At 39.5% G+C, this 22969-nt stretch overlaps 1 protein-coding gene across 1 annotated transcript; it reads right to left on the reverse strand.

Annotated features, from left to right (window-relative positions):
• Positions 1-11039: 11039 nt before the first annotated feature.
• emx2 (empty spiracles homeobox 2) lies at positions 11040-15845 on the reverse strand. Its single transcript, XM_041050097.1, has 3 exons — positions 15154-15845; positions 13791-13975; positions 11040-12207 (listed from the first exon to the last, which is right to left on the reverse strand). Exons 1-3 carry the CDS (start codon positions 15542-15544, stop codon positions 12040-12042), a joined length of 744 nt encoding a protein of 247 aa, XP_040906031.1. The 5' UTR covers positions 15545-15845; the 3' UTR covers positions 11040-12039.
• Between the last annotated feature and the right edge of the window lie 7124 nt (positions 15846-22969).

The raw sequence follows: 22969 nt of genomic DNA on the forward strand, positions 1-22969 counted from the left end.
CGGGGCAGGTCACTAAACTGCCTTGTCACAGAGAAGACCAGATGCACTGCACACTACAGAGGTGAATTGTCATTTAGATTGAATTTTTATGAGCGCCCAAAGGCACTTCTCTCAAACGGACTCGAGGGTCTTTGCTTTCAGCGAGGCAGGGCGTCGTGAAGTCATCATGCCTGACACTGGAGAGAAAGGAATTCACGTTATCTTGTGTTTTGTCTGCAGCTATAACTCAAACACCTGTGCCACGTATGCGCCCAAAATGGAGTACGGCACATAACTAGATGGTGGACGTGTAAACTTGAATCCCGGTTCTATGGGGCTTCTGACAAACATGGCCACTGGTAAAAGGCTCTTGTTGTGACTGTAAACAAAGGCTCTAATTCACCATAATGGTTCTATGGGTCCAGTGCTCTGGGAGATGCAATGGCCAGTCTCAGTAGCTTAATTATCTTTCTAATTTGTATTAGCACTGCCTATCCTCTCAGGGATAATTATGTATCTAGTGTGAGAGCGAGCTTAATGAGGTTAACTTAAGTCTTTACATGGAATAAGGGTTCAGTCACCTTAAAGAAAAAAAAAAAAGCCCCACTGCTGCTGATTGTGGTGTTTTTCTCCTATATAGATGATGAACATAAAGTCTTGTAAATCCCAGTGGAGTGCAGAGGTAAAGTGCACTTATTCTCAGTGGTAACACCAAGCAGAGGAGAGGAGTTAGCTTGTGCTTCTGGTTGAAGTATGGTCAGTTTAATCGTTTGAGAATAGCTAAACCTTGTCCATGCTGACCTGTTGTAGATAAAAGTCAAAGAATGTTCCTATCAGATCAGTCTGACCTCCTCTCACCAGTCCCCCCCCCCCCCCCCCCCCCCCCGCCCCAGTGACATTTTCAAGAAATCTCAACACTTCTACCAGCTGAAAGTCACTGCGCACTGAAGTGAATCATGTTTAGCAGGTATTGATATGGCTGATAAGAGCTTTAGCTCGCCTCTCGATATCATCTGAATTCCCAAAGTCCTGTGATCATGTGCTGTTTCCCCCTCAGTTTATACATGATATACTGCATGCCACCAGCACAAAAGACTACATATTTTCTCCTCTGACTAAGTGTAATCCACAGCTAAAGAGCCCTCATTTATTTGCTGCACCCCTCCCATTTTTGCTTGCTCAGTTCTTAGCTGTTTTTACTGCAGGTTAGGAAGGGAAACCATCTTATCTGTGACTGGGGGGATTTATTAGTGCAAAAAAGATAATTGCTATTCATAGGCCACTGGGGGCTGATTTACAACCACTAATATTTAGGATTCCTAGAGCCGTTTTTCAGCTTTTTTTTTTTATCTCCAGCCCTGCCTGCAGCGCAGGGGGGAGAGAGGTCACGATGGACGATGAGGGATGGGCGGGGCAAAGCCTCCACTCTGAGCAATTTGGCTGAAAACTAATGTGTGAGGAAGTCGCCTACATGAAAAGGCCTCATCCACGTAGGTCTGCCTGGAGCTGACAAACACCTGTTCTACTTAACCTGTAATGAGTCTGCAACTCTGATCTGTCGTGTCCGTTTTTGTCTGTGAGAGCAATCCTGAGAAAACAGACGTGGCAATAAAGAGAAAAAAATCTGGAACAATATTGCTTTAAAATCTCTTCTATTATGTTTGAATACATAAAAGAAATATCTGGAATGACCCACATCAAAAGCTACAAATTGAACATAACTGAAAACTCCCTTGTTTTCTATTGTCCCCCTGGCCTTTTACTCACTAAACTGGTTTGTGAATTTGCAGTGAAAACATGACATGTCCTTACCTCATACCTTGGTTCTGTTGATTATATTACCTGAAACACAGGTAGCATCTTTTGTTGTTTTTATTTTTTATTTATTTTTTTATTTTTGGGGGGGAAGGGTTGGTTGCAGGCGAAACAGGAAATGAAGAGTTTTGGGCCTGTCTGTCCACGCTGATCCTCCAGCTAACCGGGAGGCAGCAGGGGCTTCAGCCAGAGCACTCAGATGTGAGGTCATGGGTTCAGAGCCCAGGTGTTGTGCCTTGCAGCAGGACACTTCCCAGTCTAAACAGTGTAAATGATTTTAGAGAATGTGGAGGTTAACCCGCGATCAAAGAGCTCCACCGCAGAAGAGACTCATTCTACTGTATCTGTCAAAGACATCAGTTTGTAAACTCACTGATCTACCCCTATTTGGTGTGTGTGTGTGTGTGTGTGTGTGTGTGTGTGTGTGTGTGTGTGTGTGTGTGTGTGTGTGTGTGTGTGTGTGTGTGTGGTTCTAATGATGTGGCTAATGATGTGCTTTATATTAGTTTCTGAACACACCAGCTGTAAATTTTCACTGCAAATGCAAATTGCAAATTTGGGTGAATTTCACCTCTGTTCCACCATGTTTTGGTGAACAAATTCAATTCTAGATACATTTAGGTGAAAGTTAAACAATTATCAAATTTAATTTTCACTTTATTGTGGACTGAAAAGAACATGTCAGTGGATGTAAACTGTGATATTACCGCAAAAGCGGGAAAAAAAAGTGCACTGCTGGAGAATCCCAAGAACATGCAGCTACTTCCTTTTGATTCCCATTTCATTGATTTAATTTCTCATCCTTAAGAGATGTCACTTTGTCTGGAAATGTATTCATCCTGCATATGCGACTCTTAATAACGCTAATCTTTTTGCCAGAGCAGAAATCTCATGGAGGGATAATCTGAGATAAATATAGTTAATTGAGGCCAGGTGAACTTTCTTTATCAGCAGCACAGTCAACCAATCTGAAGTAAATGTGATAATTAGAACGGAGATGTCTTCACCGAGAACAGAGCATGGTCCTGTCCCACAGCCATTTTCCTCAAATTATATCTGATTTCACAACACATCAGAGATCTATAGCAAATTAGTGGCCTAACAAATGCAGTAATGCTTCCCATAGATGTATGTAAACATGATAATCTGGAGGCAATAAGCAAGAAAGGCATCTTCCACGATTGTCACTCGCCTGGCATGTGTTTCTTAAATGACACTGCAAAACTTTCACATACATTTTATGCAGCAGCAAACAAAATGTTCCTTCTTCCTGAAAGAAAACAGATCTGAATCACCTGAAAAACGAGCACTCCTCTCTCCCTTTCGCTTCCTGGTGAGGTATGAAAGGGCACTCTCTTTGGCCATACATGCAGCCTGTGCTCCGCTGAGCCTGACCACCATTAACACCCCTGAGGAACCACGTCCTAATTACTCACTCAGCCTGACAGAATCTCCTTAATTACAAACTTCATTAGCCTGCAGGACTTTGTTTTTCTCCAGTAAAGGAGGGAGCAGGGGACAGCTTGGGCCAAAGTGCACTGGAGGCGAGGGGTAGGTGCTTTAGCACCTTATTCCTCCATGCATTTCTTTTTCTTTTTTCTTTCTTTTTTTCAAAGGAGATGTTAAGACCTCAGTCAGAGATCTAATTAGATTCATGGTGAGAATCAGACACCTTTTAACTAGCCTCTGGAGTCCCCCTAAAAGGACAGTGAGATCCAGGGTAAGAGAGGCACAGAGAATTAAATGGACCTACTACTGCCTTTCATGTGTGAAGTGGTCTGATTTGCCATGTCCTCACCTCCAAATACAAAATAACCTGCAGCACTTACACACCCTGCTACCATTATACCTCGCTTATAAACACATAGGACAGCCTGTGGGGGGAGGGGAGGACAAAAGCTGCAACCAGACCATGTGCAGTGGCTTTAGCTTTTGCAGTAATTGGACTTGAAAAGACATATATTACCACTGCCTCGTTTATATATTCTACAATCGGTGTTGCACCTGTTTCCTCTGACTGCTGTTTTATAGTCCACAATCATTTATCTGAGCAAGTGACTCCAGCTCTTTCTGTGTACATCATCACACGTCACATGGCTTCAGAATCATCTGTCACTCATCTCTGTGGGTTACATGCGTTTAGAGTTCATATGTTCACACTGCATGCAGTCATAGAGCAGACGGCACTGCTGCTGGAGAAGTAATCGTTCCACCTTAAGCTTACATAAACCCAAGAAGTTATGCTTGTTATTAATTAGAAGCTCTCAGAGACTCTACGTGAAATCGGTAGACAATGTTAGCATCCCTCTCCTTCAATGGCTAAGCTCTGCAATGTGCAGGAAGAACATTATGAGTGAATGAGAGTGAATGATTAGCAAGTATAATTTGGGTTCATTTCTCTGTGGAGGTGCTAAGGTGTTCGTTGGCCCGTAATAGATGTCACAACCTGAATTACTACTACCAATCATTTACACGTCTGTCAAGCAATGCTCCAACTCTCCGAGCAGCCATACAGAAACCCCACATTTATGCTCCCAACGAACTGAACCAAACACTAAACGCCTTTTCTCCTCTTCCTACATTGCTTTAACATGTCAGTGTTTAGATGTCACACACATCAGCACGCTGTATTTTCCCCCTGAAACACATTTTGAACACATGGCTGTGCTTTTTTTTTCTCTTTTACGACAGGGAATTCAAGAACTTCTGCCGCCAGTGGAAAGGCGTTACAAACATAGACCTTCTCTTGCTTTTTCCAACCTCATGTTTTGTATATTACTTCCATGTTTTGTATCCAACTTGCGCTTCATCTCAGCTGGAGCTGCAGCCTTCAGTCCTCGGGCTCATGGGACAAAACCACTTCTTTAGTTAGGTGTTTGTGCTGAACATACAATCAAAACATTTTTAGCCGCAACCCAGGACACTGCAGCATTTTTCCACTAGGAAGAGCAGAGAATGCAGATGTACCCACTGGCTACCCACAAATGCATTTGCACACATACTAGACACACACACACATACACACAACCCCCACAGAAAATATTGTTTGTGAATATTAGTCATGTTAAAACCAACTTCAAGCATGTGCTGAGCGGGGGGAGGAGGGTTATTATGACAGCACTGACCAGAGAATTGGCACAGCTTTGCATCGATGCCACAAATAACTTCAGTGTTACATGAAAAGCTAATGAGAGCTGACGTAAGAGTTTGGTCAGCGTTTACGAAGACGTTGCAAGAAGCCATGGAACGGCTGAAACTTCGCAATTTACCAGTAGTGTCAAGAAATCATTCATATGGTGTCATATGAATGTTGTCTGTTGTAAATTAGAGTTACTTGTCATTCTCGTGTTTATCCCGGGAGAAATTTGTGAAGGGGAAAAAAATGTCCCAAATTAAAGAATAAAATTTATTTAAATATCAAGTCAAAACTTTGTGCAAGTTGTCATTCTTTAAAATAGCAAAACATAAAGACACAAAGCTACTTTTCCATTTTATTTCCTCTGTGTCTTCAACATATTTCCTGTCAATACACAGATAAACATTTTTAAAAAGTTTATATTATCCCCATATTGGTCCTTTATTTATTGTTTTCATAGTTATTCATTTAAATTAAATTTTGTGTTTTTGGAAAGTTCAAATGGCAAAATAGCACCACTTATTGGTAAATATTCTTATACAAGTGTGTGTTTGTGTTTTAACTGCTTTTTAAAATATATTTTCTTATTGAATTTCATGTATTTTAAAGGCCCACTTAGGATGAGGTATTGCAAAGAGCTTAGGCTAAAAATGCTGTGCTACTGGTCATCAGTCTATATTAAACATTAAAATAAACATATGCTTATGCAGGCGATCTGTTGCAAGAGTGTAGTGCTGCTTTAAATTTGTTCAGAGTAAATATGGGACAGGCTGATGTCATGGTAATTTGTAGGTGATTGCACAACAACAATAACTGCAGATTGGTTTGCTTTACATAAGTTAAACCAATGTAAGCAGTAATTAGTTCTAATAATAAGTTTTCTGAGTCTATTTCTTAACTTATCACAGGCACTACAAGAAAGGGCAATAATAAGAATATAAAGGGCAATAAAAATAAATAGTCTTTACTTATGTGAGGTTTATTTTAGTTTAATGTTTGACCTTTTCAACACCAGTCTATTTTAAAGCAGTTAATTAAAAATCCAAAGATCTAAAATTACCTTTTAAATATGTTTCACAAGCTCTGTTGCCTCACATGCTGAAAAAGAATAAGGAAAAGCGATGCACCATCCATTATCCAAGTGCACGCAGGCCCCTGTCCAAAAAAGTCCACCACTAGTGTGTTATGCCACATCACTTTCCAGACACTAAGCACTCAACTGCTGTCAGACTCAGCCAACAGAAACTTGATATTTCATGTTTTTGGGGGCAGACTTTTCTCCCTCCCAGCTACCAAGAGGGGGAGACATAGCAAAGTTCAGATGGGTGCAAATCAGGGACAGAAGAACAGGTGCCCACAGTTTCACCTGTCTGCTCAATAACTCACACAGTAAGCAGCTATATTCCATTTCAGCTCTAATTGCAGCCACATTAGCAGCACTGTCACAGAGTAGAAACAGCAGAGGAAAAGTGGACTGAGACTCCAGTTGTAGATGTGAGCTTGTTTCACTGGATGTGATCATGTCCTGACGTTGGAAGACACAAAACACAGACAGAAGAATTAGTAGCCTTCGTATGGGTTTGACACAAGAGCAATGTAGCTTCAACAAGCTGCAGTCAGCCTGCAGCAGGTGAGAGCAGGAGGTTATAAAATCTGTGGTATTATTTTCAGAAGTACCTGCTGGTTGTGCCATGGGCAGTGTCCAGCAACCAGATAGACTGTGTCAACGCTGATGATGTGGGAGGGGACTCGCAGGTCAAGAGACACGAAATAGTTCAGCAGGCACATGTGATATATTTAGTGAGGCCATTGTTTGTTTTATTTAGGGAGCGAATTGAGGATTTTCCAAACTGCAGGGCCCCTGAGGTATTTTATCAGGTGTACAGTCCACCATATGTTACATATTAGTGCGCTGAGGGGAATGCTGGTTGCAGATACAACCTATAAAATGTTTGCAGTTTGGAACTTCAGAGGACAGGGGGTCGACAGTTGCTTTCTTCAGAGCTGGTGGATATGTGGGAAACACTTATATGCAAATGAAACTGCATAACATTACGGCCCAAATTCCCCCTATCATTAAAGAAAATAAACGTCTGGAATCTGAGGCATTTCAGCAGGCCATAAGAATATTAATGCACTGGAAATAGATGTTTACTGCTGAGGCCAATTAAAATAATAAGAGGGAAAATGGCTAATGGAGGCAGTAAAATTTTCTGCGGCCTCCTAAACTGAGCTTTGCCTGTGCAGCGTGGTTACGGCACAGAGCGGGCCGAGTTCAGGCAGATGCTGGAGGTGTCTGTGGACTCTGCACAGGGGCATTATGGGACCAAGGCCAAAAGGAAGCTTGACAGAGGGAAGAAAGAGGCGTCTGTGCAGGTGGAAAAAAGTTTAGTGTTTCTGAATCGCAGCTCTCGATGAATATTTCATCGTGAAATGGCCATTTGTCACTTGGAGGTCTGCAACATCTCTTGGTCTTGTGTTGTCAGCGTGGTGACCTCAGTGAACACGGGCAATGGAGCACCAAAACCTACTGAGTGAAACTCTGCATGGGTCTGTCAAAGCAGCTTGTAATGTGGCTCTTGGCTTCGTTCATCTATTAACAATCACATTTCGGTGCCAGGCTCTTAGAGTGTGTGTGTCTACAAGCTGTAACCCTGCTCTGAATTCATTAATTGTGATGGAGAATTAAAAAAAAGAAAAGAAAAAGGGACACTTAGCAAGCTAATTAGGGCAGAGACAGCAGAATAAATAACTGTGTCCAAATGCAGTTTTACATATTACAAAAATTATAATAAAAACATCATCTTAGTTTATTTTAGACAATGTATTGACTGGAATCCATTGTCTGGCCCAATCCAGTGGAGAGTTTAGACGTTAACGCAAACGATTTAAGTCATTGAACGCAGCAGGCCGATACATGCTGCATTTAAGACCGGTGTGTGTGTGTATGTGTGTGTAGACATACACTCAAACGTCTCATCTGCCTCAAAATCTTAATGAAAAATCCATTCAAATCCATAACAATAACAAAAACGCGGGATCAATTTTTCTTCCCGCGTCTGCGCAGTTGTGTTTTCATGCCAGTAAAAAGTCAGTGGAGCAGTTATTCAGTCCGAGTCAATAAGTGCTGACTGTACGCGATGGCAAATTGCAAAATTGCTGCATTTGGAAAACATAATCATCAGAGCACATCATGGCTGCAAACGCCCCTCCCTCGTTATTAATAATAAAGAAAGAAACTGAATCCTCGGCTCCGCTGTTTAATTTATTATTATGTAAGCTATTTGAAGGGTGATTGTATGGTAATTGCTCATTAGTCTTGTATATTTATCGCTGCACCTTATGTCAAGGCCAAGGGAATTGTGTAGGGTTCATTCTCTCGTTTCAAGGATCAATTTCAGAGGCAATTTGTGAAACAGGACAGATCAAGTTAGTCCTGACGTGGCTTTGTGACAGGGGACCGGCCTACAGGTGCCACCTCGGAGACATTTATTTCACCCTGACGAGATGAACAAAAAAAAAAAAAAAAAAAAAACAGATAGGCCTGCGCCGGCCAGCCTCCTCCGCAGACAACATGTTGACAAACTATCCAAAGCCATCCTTTCAAAAGCCACTTCTCCCGATCAATTATTGACTTTTAGCGCTAATGCGGAGCCTGTCTTCCACCTATCCCCTCCCTCAGACACCATTCACATTAGCGGTGTCAGCGGACGTAATTATACCTACTAATTGCAGATTAGAGGTTTTGGGTCAGTGGGGTCACTTGATAGGACCGACTACTCTTTTCAGTGCCGGATAATCATTTCACGTTGCAGGCTAAATGTTTAATGCAGCGGGGGCTTCGGTCCAAAAAATGTCCAAACTGGTTCGGTCGTGAATATTTAAGGAATAATCAAACTGTTCACGAGCTGTGATGTTTTATGGGGAGTTTGGCCCCTGCAGCGGAGAAGCTTAAGTTTAGATAAGCGGGTCACCAAAGGTCCCCACAGCTGGCCCTTAACGCACAGCACGAGCGACTGGAAGAAAGATCTGATATATGAGGGCCCACTTCACATCATAACACACACACACACTCACACACAGACACACAGTTTGAATTCTGTCCAAACCAATTATATTCATGTGACCTTAGTCTCAAATTGCGCTTGATCGTCCTCTAACAGGATCAGCAAAGAAAGAGCGCGCTGAATTTTTAGGACGCAAAAAAATAAATCATGTAAATATAAGACGAGCTCTGTGGTTTGCAACGTACACACGCGCACTGCGATTTTTTCCCGATAATTCAGGATGAACCTAATTTTGACTCAGACTCTAGAAAGCTTTACAGAAAAGTGCAATCTTAAATATAAAATGCCTATTTATTATTATTATTATTTAAATATATTTTGGTTGGTGCCTTCAGAATAAGGAGTCGTTTGCTATTTCCTTTAGCGTTTTAGAATATAAAGACAGTGACCAGGAGCCCGAGCTTTTACTTCTGTAAATTAGGGCTTTAAATGATTTTGTATCTTAACCTGATAAATTCTTATGTCCGCAAAAAAAAATAATTTCTTTCCATAAACAGTTACAGACATTTTTATTTTAAAAAAGAAAAAAAAGAAAAGAAATATCTTTGCAGGTTAAAATCAAACACGTCTGAACGTCTGAATTAATCAAATTGCGCCAGGCTCTAATGAGAAGCCTGTCCTGTCTCCTGTGTGTCCATACAGGCGCACAGAGGGGGGGAGAATGCGCCAAATTTGTTTGCGGCGGATCAAGGCTCACCGCCTCCACTGCACTTTCTTTATCTTAATTCCAACTTGAAAAGATATAATTATCTAGTTTGAACAGGACTGCTATCAAATCCTTCTTTATAGGCAGGGAAGGGAAAAGCTCGAGTGGATTGTGAAGCTCTGAGCCGCTCGGTGTTGCCCGAGATAGGAGTAATGAAGTTGTGGAGTCCGGAGATACAAAGGGCATTAACCTCATTAGCATGAAACCTTTTCTTCTAACTATTGTGGGACCCTTTCAGTCCTCTAATCCCCCCTATTTCAAAGCTGGGTTTGTAATAAAGCTTTTAGGTTTTTTTTTTTTTTTTTCAAAGCTAATGGTATTCTCTAAAGATTTTTATTGCTGTTTATAATCTATGGGCCGATTAAGAATTCCCTATATGCTGTGCCCCCCCTCCCCAACCACAAAAACAGCTCTTTTTAGTTTATGAAACAATTAAACAAACACATGCACCTTGCACCAGAAAACACACTGAAGTTGGGCTTGTTGTTTCTACACAAGAAAAAAAAAAAAGAAAAATCATAATCCAGTTTAAATTAGTCTGATTTCAGACTGAGCTGCATGTGTTCATTGTTGTTGTTGTTGGTTTGTTTGTGTGTAAACACGGGAATAGTTTCCTGCTGTAAATAGCATCTTTTTTTTTTTAGTTCAGCCTACAGGCTCCTAACGAAGTCCTGTAATGTTTCTGTTCGGTCCAAAGCAGCAGCTTGCAGCATCATGGAGCCTACAAGACAAGATTTTAAACAAAGATCCCATTTTGCGGCACGCTGCAACCTTCCCTTATCGCGTCGTGAGGGGTAGTCAGATTGTGCTAAATTATGTCCAACCAAGCCCCCTTGGATCCGTGGATTAAGAGATTAAAGTGGACCACTGGGCAATGCATCCCCTTTCCCCCTCATATTACTCGCATGATAATTGCCCAAACTGATTTGCACCTTCACAAAAGCTTGTAGAGAGTCTTTGTAGCAGGAGCGGAGCAGAGGCTGCAGCCCCTTTAAAATAAAACTAATGCCGTCCATTCCAGACTGAGACGACAACACGTTACATGCTGCAGCATTTTCCTCTCTCTCTCTCTCTATGTATGAGCCTCTGTGTGTGTGTTTTAAGAAATTAAACTCTAGTGTTTATAATCAAACCTCACTGTGCACCTGATGACACAAAGATTAAAGATCATCGCCCTGAAAGCTTGATTTTGTCAGAGGCCTCCTCCCAGCTTCTCTCTGTGTAATCAGAAGCCTATTACTTTTACTGCGCGCAACATATTGATAAAACTTTATTGACAAAATATTGACAATTACATACTTCTTGGAAGTATACTTTGTGTTAAAATTGTAGCAAACTTAACACAAACACAAAAATTATTTACATTCTGTAAAAGAGGGTTTAACAGAAACATTAACTTTTAGCATTTCTGTACATGGAATACGCTCAGTGCTTGAAGTTTTTTTTTCTTTTTTTTCTTTTTTTCTTTTTTAGTTTTTCTCAATTCTTGCGTTTAGTCCTTCGTGGCAACTTTCACTGGAGGGTCAAGTCCTGACAGAAGACTGCATGGGGCCACAGCGACACATTGGTAAAGCTTTTTAAGTTAAAGGAATGTCCTGATACCTTCCCTTTAAGTACTTTATCTGTGGTCTGATTCACTTTTTAGAAAGATTTTTTTGTTAAATCGAAATTCACTTTTTGTTCTCTTTTCTTAAAAAAAAAAACACTATAACGCAGCACCGCTACTTCATATGTTTTCACAATCACTTTTACACGAGAATCATTAATTAAAGACTGCACACTTTGTAAAAAGGAAGAAGCACGACATCTCTCAGTTTGAAAATAGAGTTAAAAACAAAATTGATTTTTTTTTTTGTCTTGGTTTGAGAAAACTTGTCAAATTAAAACAACTACCAGGAGAAAACTATACCATGCAGTTCAAGTTTTACAAAAGCAGTTTGGTGTTTTGGTATCTTGAGAGGAAACGTTTTTGTTTTTTTAATTTATAGAAAAAATTATAATTAAAAAAAAAAAACCTTCTGAAGTGCAAACGTCCAATATGAATTGGAGAGAGAAAAATAATTGGTGGTGGGTAGGTGGGGGGGTTGTAGTGGTGGTGGTTGGTGCGTGGAAGGGTGCAGGTAGGTGGACTGAGACACTGTCAGTCACATTTTCCCGGGTCATCTGGATTGACAGACCCACATGGTGAAAGCAGTGCCACCAGTCGGGTTTCTCTCACCCTCAGCTGCCGATCTCCGTAGATCTGAAATGTGACATTGGCTTTTTAACCCTCTCATTGTTTCTACACGGCATCCTTTATCCATGTCCTCCTTCACACAGACGCTTAGTCTTTTTTTTTAATCGTCCGATGTGACATCAATTTCCTCTGGGCTCGCCTGTTTAGTCGCCAGTCTCCACCGGTTTATGTGATGCGATCCTTTCTTCTTCTGCTGAGACTCCGAGCCCTCCTCCTCCAACTTCTGTCGCTTGAACTTTGTCCTCCGGTTCTGAAACCACACTTTTACCTGAGGAGTAAAAAAAAAAAGAAAAAGAAAAAAAAGACTGGATCAGTATCACGAGATAAACCGCGATTGGCCAGTGCGTAAAAACCACGCGTAAAAGGGACACATTGTTTGGACTACAGCACTGAATACAAGGCAGCGGCGCGGTGGAAATACAAAGGTAAACTGTGCCCTGTAGTTGATGATCATAGAACAAATAACCGCTAGAATAAACAAAGATCAATTATATTCCCAGGAAAGCACGAATCCATGAATTTAAATCCTCAGATTATAATTATCACTCTAAGAAATAATATTAATTTAATGAGTTTATGAGCTAAAAGTGAACTCAGCCTATAAGAGGTCAGTCAGCTCTGTTTAAAAATAAAACCGCGCAGGTCATCATCCATTACATCCCACATTATGTCCTTCAAAATAAAAAAAGGGGGGGGGAATGAAATTAAAAGCAAAGAGCGGGAGTAAATAAAAATTGTTTTGTTTTGTTTTTAAATTTACAGACTCACAAACATGTGATTCTGGAAAAACTTTTTCACCTAAAGTAGGTCAGGATTTTTTTCCCCCTCCACAATAGGAGTATTTCTGCCAGCGTTTCAATGTAAAAGAAACAAAGGAATCACATCCATGTCACATATTTAACATATATTTTCACACACTCCTCTAAATCGACTCGGCTCTGTTAATAAAAGGTACCGTGGAGAATTAACAACATCAAAATCGATAAATTGTCTGTTCCTGCTTTGTCACTCTGCAGCCCTTTTAGCTCTTAAATGGCAACTGAGGTGCATTTAATAAGCCTTCAGTGGGCTAATTGAAGTACGTGATGGTTCATTTCTCCCTTCAGCTCCTCCAAAGGCCCCGCCGTCCAAAGGAGACACGGCGGACAAAAGACAGCGGCTGATGGGCTCAAACAGCATCTTAAATATGGCAGGGGGAATTCAGTGAACCCGCCTCGCTCTTTGTATCGCCTATCCCATAAAATGGTTAACTGGTTAATTTGCCCTCCATTTTGAAAGGCAACATTCTCCCCCCCAAAACAAAGTAATTCAACCCCTCCTGAAATGAGGTTAGGCCTATACAATGACGGTGGATTTGATCCAACAGAAAGCCTCTGTCTTCCACTGACAACATGCATTTATGGAACCTGGTGTGTAGAAACAATTTGGTAGCTGATTATTTAAAAATCATTGTTTTTCAAATGATACCGCGTCTCTTTGTTTTCGTGCGTCAGTATCCGGTCATTTTACAGTGGCCTGGTTTTAAAAAGCTGACGTGACGCACTGTGCCACGCTCAGGAAAAAATAAAATAATAACAATAATAATAATAATAATAATAATAATAAATAAATAAAATGTCCCATATAGTCTACAACATCAGCCATAATGTGAGAAATTGCTTTTTATGATAACAATAAAAATAGCTATAAAGTGGAAATGGGCCTGTTATAACAGCCAAAACGTCACACGATACACGAGGAAGCAGCAATAAAATTAAAAATGAAAAAACAGAAGCACTGTTGAAGGTGAAATAAAAAAATAAAAATACCCGATGTGCAGTTTAATGTCAAATGAAATGAAGTGTCTCTTACCTGAGTTTCTGTGAGGCTAAGGCTGTGGGCGAGCTGTTTTCTTTCTGCTCCCACCACGTAATGGTTTTTCTCAAACGCGTGTTCGAGCCGCAGGAGTTGCGAAGGTGAAAAAGCAGTCCGGATTCTTTTGGGCTTTCTGGCCAGCGCGTTGTGCAAAAGGAAGCTCTCTGGACTCGTTTCATTACCTGGAAACGAGCAGAAAACGAGGATGTGTCATGATCCTATTTTGTTTTGGCTTATTTTATAAGATATTAACATTTGCATAACAACCAGCAGGCCGCACAACTATGAGACAATAGTGCACTGAGGGCAAGACTGGAAATATGGCAGGAGGATGCTGTCTGAGGAGAAGCTGGACATCAGCCGATAAAAGAAGATAATTGATTAAAAACGTGTCTATATTTCAGTTATTGTTCATTGTAGACTTTCTTTATCTAGCATGTGTGAAAGCACCGCATAAAGGAGGACAGAGGGAAGCAAAACAAAGCGGAGGTATAATCCTGGGCCTAATTAAATTAGCTCAAAAACAGCCTTTGTAAACAAAATCGCAGGTAAAATGCAAAAAAAAGCACGAAGACGTTTAAATAAACAGCAGCTAAATACCACGTTAGAAATTCATTTAGAATCGATTCCTGAGAAATATGATAATTTAGCTTTAATTTGTCAGGGAAAAAAAACTAAACAAGTACTAATTAAAAACCATGAAACAAAAAAAAACAATAAACCGAATTTCTTAGAGTCTAAACGCCTCGAAGTAAAGTCAGTGTAGTTAATAAAATTAAAATGACCTCAAATCTGACCCATGCCAGCCTTAGAAAATGAGCAATAGGCTCCTGAATTAACCATTCACATTGTTTCATTTGATTTTCCTTTAAAACAAAAATGTATCTTTGCATTTAAAATGTCTTATCAATCTAAACTGCAGAGCAACGAGCTACACTATTTTCTTACGCGTGAATGTAGATCATGTGCTATTTATAACCTGCAGACTAACAGTATACAAACATGTCAAAATTGCCAGTGGTCTTTTTTTTAGCACTGAACAGACACTTCGAGCAGCAGGCGGCTATAGAGGCCAAGAAAACAATTATTTCTTTCCTCAAGATTATTCTACTTTATTTCTAAATAAATAAATTCATTACAGGGTCATTTTAAGCGAAATAATCTTTTAAATAGTACGCGTCTGTTTTGGCCTGAGGATTGGAGTTGATAGGCTTTAAAACTGCTCTGCTACAGCTTCACACGTTTTTAATTCCATCTACATCCTGTTCTCTGTACTGATGGGAAGAGAAAAAAATCTCTCCAGCCGCTTTGCGCGTTTCGTGCGTAAAAGTGAACCAAACGAAGCACTTTGACAACTTACCTTGAAATCTGTGACCCAAGTACCTATATCTGTGTAATAACCAGGGGTAGAAAGTTGAGGGGTCCCTTTGCTGGCTGGCAAAAAGAGGGTGCGGACTGTGTGAGGAGGAAAGCGGGTGAGCGGCGAGAGCGTGCGGCGGGGCCACCGGATGCACCGGGACGGCGGAGTTTGGCGGATGAGAGACCGCCTCGGCGAACACCAAGTCCGGGTTAGAGTAGACGCCCCTGCCGCCGGAGTGAAAGCCGTTCAGAAAGGGGTTCATCTGGCCGGAGTTTGCATAGCTGAGAGCCGCTGGCCTGATGGGCTCCTCGGAGCGGGACGCCGGTACAGGATTATCCTTCGCCACTAAAGACTCTATAGTAAAACACCTCTTGGGTGTAGGTTGAAACATGGTCTGATAGTCCAGATTCCCCAGTTTAAGTTAAAGTCGTCGTAGGCGCTCTCGCTTAAAAAATACTCCACACCCAAGAAAGGGGGAAAGTTTCTGCGCAGTAAATAAGTTGGGAAAAGGCGGCAGTGCCGAGAAAGCCAAAAAATAAAAAGTGCTCGGCTACTCCCAGACTAATCCATGGATGTGATCGTTTTCCTCGCAGGGTTCGTGCAGGCAGATTTGTTAGTTCATGAGCCTAATTAGCGCTGCAGTCCCATAAACAGCTTCCTCTGAAAGCTGTAATGGCATGGTGATTGGTCGCTGCCGCTGCTGCTCGCCTTAAGGTGGAGAAGGGGAAGACGCTTAAAAAGTGCGTCAATGGGAAGCAGGGGCGCGGAGAGGCGGACTCGAACGCGCAACACGGAACGGATTCGTCCAGAGAGGAGCCCCCTCGCACACGCGCGCACACACACACACACACACACACTCGCGCGCGCACACGCACACATATCTTAAGGACATTTAACACACTCAACTGAACCAGTAGAAAAGCTCAAGGTAGCCTGCTTAGCCTGCTGTAAGGCCTGTGACAGGGTCAGAGGGATTTTTTTAGGGTGGGGTGTATGTGTGCGCAGTGTTGGTACCAGCAAGTGATTATTTTTAATTATGCACAACAATGTTGCGCAAACATCAAATCAGCTCCATTAAAGTCCAGCCTGTTTCCGAGGCTAATATTTAGCACCATCATAATTGCGCTATCAGGCGGCCTTCATTTAGGACTTTTTTGGTTTTTGTTTTCTAACTGGATTTCTGTAGAGAACTTGTTCTTGTTTCGTTGCTGTTCGTTTTATTTATTTATTTTTTTTTCCTCATTTGTCTCCAGGTTCTATTAGGATGGGGTTCACACTGAACAATTGCTGGATGGGATGTCTGGGAGACACCGGAGACACAAACGAGCCTCAGCCAAGATTTAGAGCTTTTTTTGTCAGCTGCACAGGACGCGGCGTGAAGACTGACAGTCTTCAGAGTTCACTAACACCTTCCCACTGATGAGTCGCTGCGTGTCAGAGTTATTCAAGGCTGAATGCTCAGGTGTTTGGTGGAGCTGCCACCCCTGTGTGTGAGTGGATCAGTGACTGGAGAGCAGCACAACAAAGCTGCGGCCATGGCCGCGCACCGAGGGCCTATATACAGGAGTAACACACACACACACACAACACAACACAACACAACACAACACAACAGCCGAGTCACCGTCATGAGGCGGGTTAAAAATAAACACATGCTCCTCTGAAATTGGGTTGCTTACCTACAAGTATATTAAAATTATTTTCTATTTATTTTATAAATATTTTGGTTTTTGGTTTTCAGGAATTAGTTCGTATAAAACGACCAATACTTCAGATGCTGGGAAATTAAATTAGCCTTTTAAGGAAACACAAGATCATAACAGAAGATACATCTGAATGTTGTTTCAACGTATTATTATTATTATTATTATTATTATTATTATTATTATTATTATTATTATTAACATCGTCGCTTATTGTAATCTAATGTCAAATATCTGCCAGTGCACGTTTATGGACAGGTCTACTTCTGGCTTTATTTGGGCGGGTGGGTTCAGGCTCTCTGGAATAAAACAGGCAGCAAACTAAACACTAAATAAAGCTGTCAGAGCACCAACAACCGTACAACACACAACACGTCTGATGCTTAAAAAATGTCTGAATCCAGATCACTGATCTGTTATTACCAACACTGTGAGGAAGCATTGGGAGTTTCATTTAAACTTGCTTAATAAGCTCACTTTGAAAGGCGCCGTCTTTTACTGTGTAAAATGTCTAACAAACATGAGTCAGTGTCTCTGTCCATTATTATTATTATTATTATTATTATTATTATTATTATTATTGTTGTTGTTGTTGTTGTTGTTGTTCGTCGTGGTTATAAGTCGGGTCAGGGCAGTTAAATTCAAAGCCACTTGTAGTTTGGACAAACAAAATGTTCAAGAAAAAAAGTTTTGCTTTAGGTGAGGCTTTTGTTTATTTTTATTTACAACTCCAGCAGCATGACGCTGGTTTGCAAAGTGTCTGCGTGTTAATATTTTCATTTAGTTTTACAATGAGTTAACTGCTGGTCGGTCGTGGACACGAACCAGCAGGGTTTGACTGCTTCCACACGGTGATGCGTTTCGGTCCTGTCCACGGTGCTTTACTGACCTCTAGTGGTTGTAAAACGGTAGCGTATGGTACGGAGAGAACAAGAGATCCTGACTCAATGAGGAATGGTTCAATTTCTCTGCTGTTAAATTATTTTGGCGGTTAGAACAGATACAATAACTGTCGGGATCAGGGGCGGGCTGGGGTTGAAATTCAGCCCGGGAGCTTGGTTTGGAGAGGTCTTTTACCCGATTGCACAAAGGATGTAAGTCAGTGGTGTCCAAACTGTTCCACAAAGGGCCGGTGTGGCTGCAGGTTTTTGTTCCAACCAATGAAGAGCACACAGTGTGACCAATCAACTGTCTGAAGAAGATCAGTTGATTAAATGAGTCAAGTCTGGTGTGCTGCTGCTGCTTGGTTGGAACAAAAACCTGCAGCCACACCGGCCCTTTGTGGAACAGTTTGGACACGTCTGATGTAAGTGGAACTGTGATTATAACATGAATACTTTATTTGCAATATAAAAACAATCTAATGATACACATGATATACAATAAGTAGAGTGTACAAAAGTAAGCTACATTATGCTCACACATACTATGCATACTCAAACACAATGTTTATTTAAAACTATTTTTTAATTTTTTTTAATTAAAACTCGTATCCCCCTTTAATATGCAAAATATTAGTTTCATCGAGTCCAGTGGTGCGGAATCATCCCAGTCTAACGTTAGGTTCGTAGACTGTATAAAACACGTCGCATCCGTGAAGTCACCCATTGGTTTCGGGGAGTCGGTTTTGTGACCAAACCACGGGCATTTGAGCTGCGCCATCTTGGATTTTAGTGGGAGTGTACTTTCCATATTTGGCAGAGAGGCGGTTACTCTATGGGTCAGCCGGCTGAGAACCCCCCCCCCCCCCCCCCCACCCACCCCCACTTAGCTCGGAGCAACAGCTATATTATACTATGACGTTTTTTAGGACATTTTGAAGTCATACTAAAATATGACTTTTTTTGGCATATTTTGACGCCTTACAGCCATATGACGTTTTTTATGACATTTTGAGGTCTTACTAAAGTATGACTTTTTTTGGCCGATTTTGACACCTTACTATACTATGACGTTTTTTATGACATTTTGAGGTAAAAAAAAAATGTTGACTTTTTTTGGCCGATTTTGACGCCTTACTATACTATGACGTTTTTTATGACATTTTGAGGTCATACAAAAATATGACTTTTTTTGCCCGAAAAAAAACGCCATACTATACTATGACGTTTTTTATGACATTTTGAGGCCAAAAAAACTTTTCTTTTTGACCGAAAAAAACGCCATACTATACTATGACGTTTTTTATGACATTTTGAGGCCAAAAAAAATTTGTACTTTTTTTGGCCGAAAAAAAACGCCATACTATACTATGACGTTTTTTATGACATTTTGAGGCCAAAAAAAATGTTGACTTTTTTTGGCTGATTTTGACGCCATGCTATACTATGACGTTTTTTATGACATTTTGAGGCCAAAAAAAATTTAGACTTTTTTTAGCCGAAACAAACGCCATACTATACTATGACGTTTTTTATGACATTTTGAGGCCAAAAAAAATTTGGACTTTTTTTGGCCGAAACAAACGCCACACTATACTATGATGTTTTTTATGACATTTTGAGGCCAAAAAAAATTTGTACTTTTTTTGGCCGAAAAAAACGCCATACTATACTATGACGTTTTTTATGACATTTTGAGGCCAAAAAAAATTTGGACTTTTTTTGTCCGAAAAAAACGCCATACTATACTATGACGTTTTTTATGACATTTTGAGGCCAAAAAAAATTTGGACTTTTTTTGGCCGATTTTGACGCCATACTATACTATGACGTTTTTTATGACATTTTGAGGCCAAAAAAAATTTTGGACTTTTTTTGGCCGATTTTGACGCCATACTATACTATGACGTTTTTTATGACATTTTGAGGCCAAAAAAAATTTGGACTTTTTTTGGCCGATTTTGACGCCATACTATACTATGACGTTTTTTATGACATTTTGAGGCCAAAAAAAATTTGGACTTTTTTTGGCCGAAAAAAACGCCATACTATACTATGACGTTTTTTATGACATTTTGAGGCCAAAAAAAATTTGGACTTTTTTTGTCCGAAAAAAACGCCATACTATACTATGACGTTTTTTATGACATTTTGAGGCCAAAAAAAATTTGGACTTTTTTTGGCCGATTTTGACGCCATACTATACTACGACGTTTTTTATGACATTTTGAGGCCCAAAAAAATTTGGACTTTTTTTGGCCGATTTTGACGCCATACTATACTATGACGTTTTTTATGACATTTTGAGGCCAAAAAAAATTTGGACTTTTTTTGCCCGAAAAAAACGCCATACTATACTATGACGTTTTTTATGACATTTTGAGGCCAAAAAAAATTTGGACTTTTTTTGGCCGATTTTGACGCCATACTATACTATGACGTTTTTTTTGACATTTTGAGGCCAAAAAAAATTTGGACTTTTTTTGGCCGATTTTGACGCCATACTATACTATGACGTTTTTTATGACATTTTGAGGCCAAAAAAAATTTGGACTTTTTTTGGCCGAAAAAAACGCCATACTATACTATGACGTTTTTCATGACATTTTGAGGCCAAAAAAAATTTGGACTTTTTTTGGCCGAAAGAAACGCCATACTATACTATGACGTTTTTTATGACATTTTGAGGCCAAAAAAAATTTGGACTTTTTTTGCCCGAAAAAAACGCCATACTATACTATGACGTTTTTTATGACATTTTGAGGCCAAAAAATTTTTTTGACTTTTTTTGGCCGATTTTGACACCATACTATACTACGACGTTTTTTATGACATTTTGAGGCCAAAAAAAATTTGGACTTTTTTTGGCCGATTTTGACGCCATACTATACTATGACGTTTTTTATGACATTTTGAGGCCAAAAAAAATTTGGACTTTTTTTGCCCGAAAAAAAACGCCATACTATACTATGACGTTTTTTTTGACATTTTGAGGCCAAAAAAAATTTGGACTTTTTTTGGCCGATTTTGACGCCATACTATACTATGACATTTTTTATGACATTTTGAGGCCAAAAAAAATTTGGACTTTTTTTGGCCGATTTTGACGCCATACTATACTATGACGTTTTTTATGACATTTTGAGGCCAAAAAAAATTTGGACTTTTTTTGCCCGAAAAAAACGCCATACTATACTATGACGTTTTTCATGACATTTTGAGGCCAAAAAAAATTTGGACTTTTTTTGGCCGAAAGAAACGCCATACTATACTATGACGTTTTTTATGACATTTTGAGGCCAAAAAAAATTTGGACTTTTTTTGCCCGAAAAAAACGCCATACTATACTATGACGTTTTTTATGACATTTTGAGGCCAAAAAAATTTTTTGACTTTTTTTGGCCGATTTTGACACCATACTATACTACGACGTTTTTTATGACATTTTGAGGCCCAAAAAAATTTGGACTTTTTTTGGCCGATTTTGACGCCATACTATACTATGACGTTTTTTATGACATTTTGAGGCCAAAAAAAATTTGGACTTTTTTTGCCCGAAAAAAAAACGCCATACTATACTATGACGTTTTTTTTGACATTTTGAGGCCAAAAAAAATTTGGACTTTTTTTGGCCGATTTTGACGCCATACTATACTATGACGTTTTTTTTGACATTTTGAGGCCAAAAAAAATTTGGACTTTTTTTGGCCGATTTTGACGCCATACTATACTATGACGTTTTTTATGACATTTTGAGGCCAAAAAAAATTTGGACTTTTTTTGGCCGAAAAAAACGCCATACTATACTATGAAGTTTTTTATGACATTTTGAGGCCAAAAAAAATTTGGACTTTTTTTGGCCGAAAAAAAACGCCATACTATACTATGACGTTTTTTATGACATTTTGAGGCCAAAAAAAATTTGGACTTTTTTTGGCCGATTTTGACGCCATACTATACTATGACGTTTTTTATGACATTTTGAGGCCAAAAAAAATTTGGACTTTTTTTGGCCGATTTTGACGCCATACTATACTATGACGTTTTTTATGACATTTTGAGGCCAAAAAAAATTTGGACTTTTTTTGGCCGAAAAAAACGCCATACTATACTATGACGTTTTTTATGACATTTTGAGGCCAAAAAAAATTTGGACTTTTTTTGGCCGATTTTGACGCCATACTATACTATGACGTTTTTTATGACATTTTGAGGCCAAAAAAAATTTTGACTTTTTTTGCCCGAAAAAAACGCCATACTATACTATGACGTTTTTCATGACATTTTGAGGCCAAAAAAAATTTGGACTTTTTTTGGCCGAAAGAAACGCCATACTATACTATGACGTTTTTTATGACATTTTGAGGCCAAAAAAAATTTGGACTTTTTTTGCCCGAAAAAAACGCCATACTATACTATGACGTTTTTTATGACATTTTGAGGCCAAAAAAATTTTTTGACTTTTTTTGGCCGATTTTGACACCATACTATACTACGACGTTTTTTATGACATTTTGAGGCCCAAAAAAATTTGGACTTTTTTTGGCCGATTTTGACGCCATACTATACTATGACGTTTTTTATGACATTTTGAGGCCAAAAAAAATTTGGACTTTTTTTGCCCGAAAAAAACGCCATACTATACTATGACGTTTTTTATGACATTTTGAGGCCAAAAAAAATTTGGACTTTTTTTGGCCGATTTTGACGCCATACTATACTATGACGTTTTTTATGACATTTTGAGGCCAAAAAAAATTTTGACTTTTTTTGCCCGAAAAAAACGCCATACTATACTATGACGTTTTTCATGACATTTTGAGGCCAAAAAAAATTTGGACTTTTTTTGGCCGAAAGAAACGCCATACTATACTATGACGTTTTTTATGACATTTTGAGGCCAAAAAAAATTTGGACTTTTTTTGCCCGAAAAAAACGCCATACTATACTATGACGTTTTTTATGACATTTTGAGGCCAAAAAAATTTTTTGACTTTTTTTGGCCGATTTTGACACCATACTATACTACGACGTTTTTTATGACATTTTGAGGCCCAAAAAAATTTGGACTTTTTTTGGCCGATTTTGACGCCATACTATACTATGACGTTTTTTATGACATTTTGAGGCCAAAAAAAATTTGGACTTTTTTTGCCCGAAAAAAACGCCATACTATACTATGACGTTTTTTATGACATTTTGAGGCCAATAAAAATTTGGACTTTTTTTGGC

This window comes from Toxotes jaculatrix, chromosome 11 (assembly GCF_017976425.1).
Source record: "Toxotes jaculatrix isolate fToxJac2 chromosome 11, fToxJac2.pri, whole genome shotgun sequence".
Classification (NCBI taxonomy): Eukaryota; Metazoa; Chordata; class Actinopteri; family Toxotidae; genus Toxotes; species Toxotes jaculatrix.

What these genes read in the sequence shown, in the direction of transcription:
- emx2 (XM_041050097.1), bottom strand. Translation starts at nt 15,544, where the DNA reads ATGTTTCAACCTACACCCAAGAGGTGTTTTACTATAGAGTCTTTAGTG. An exon ending in CTTGGGTCACAGATTTCAAG is followed by an intron (nt 13,976 to 15,153) that starts GTAAGTTGTCAA and finishes GCTCGTTTCCAG; the next exon opens with GTAATGAAACGAGTCCAGAG. An exon ending in TTAGCCTCACAGAAACTCAG is followed by an intron (nt 12,208 to 13,790) that starts GTAAGAGACACT and finishes TTTACTCCTCAG; the next exon opens with GTAAAAGTGTGGTTTCAGAA.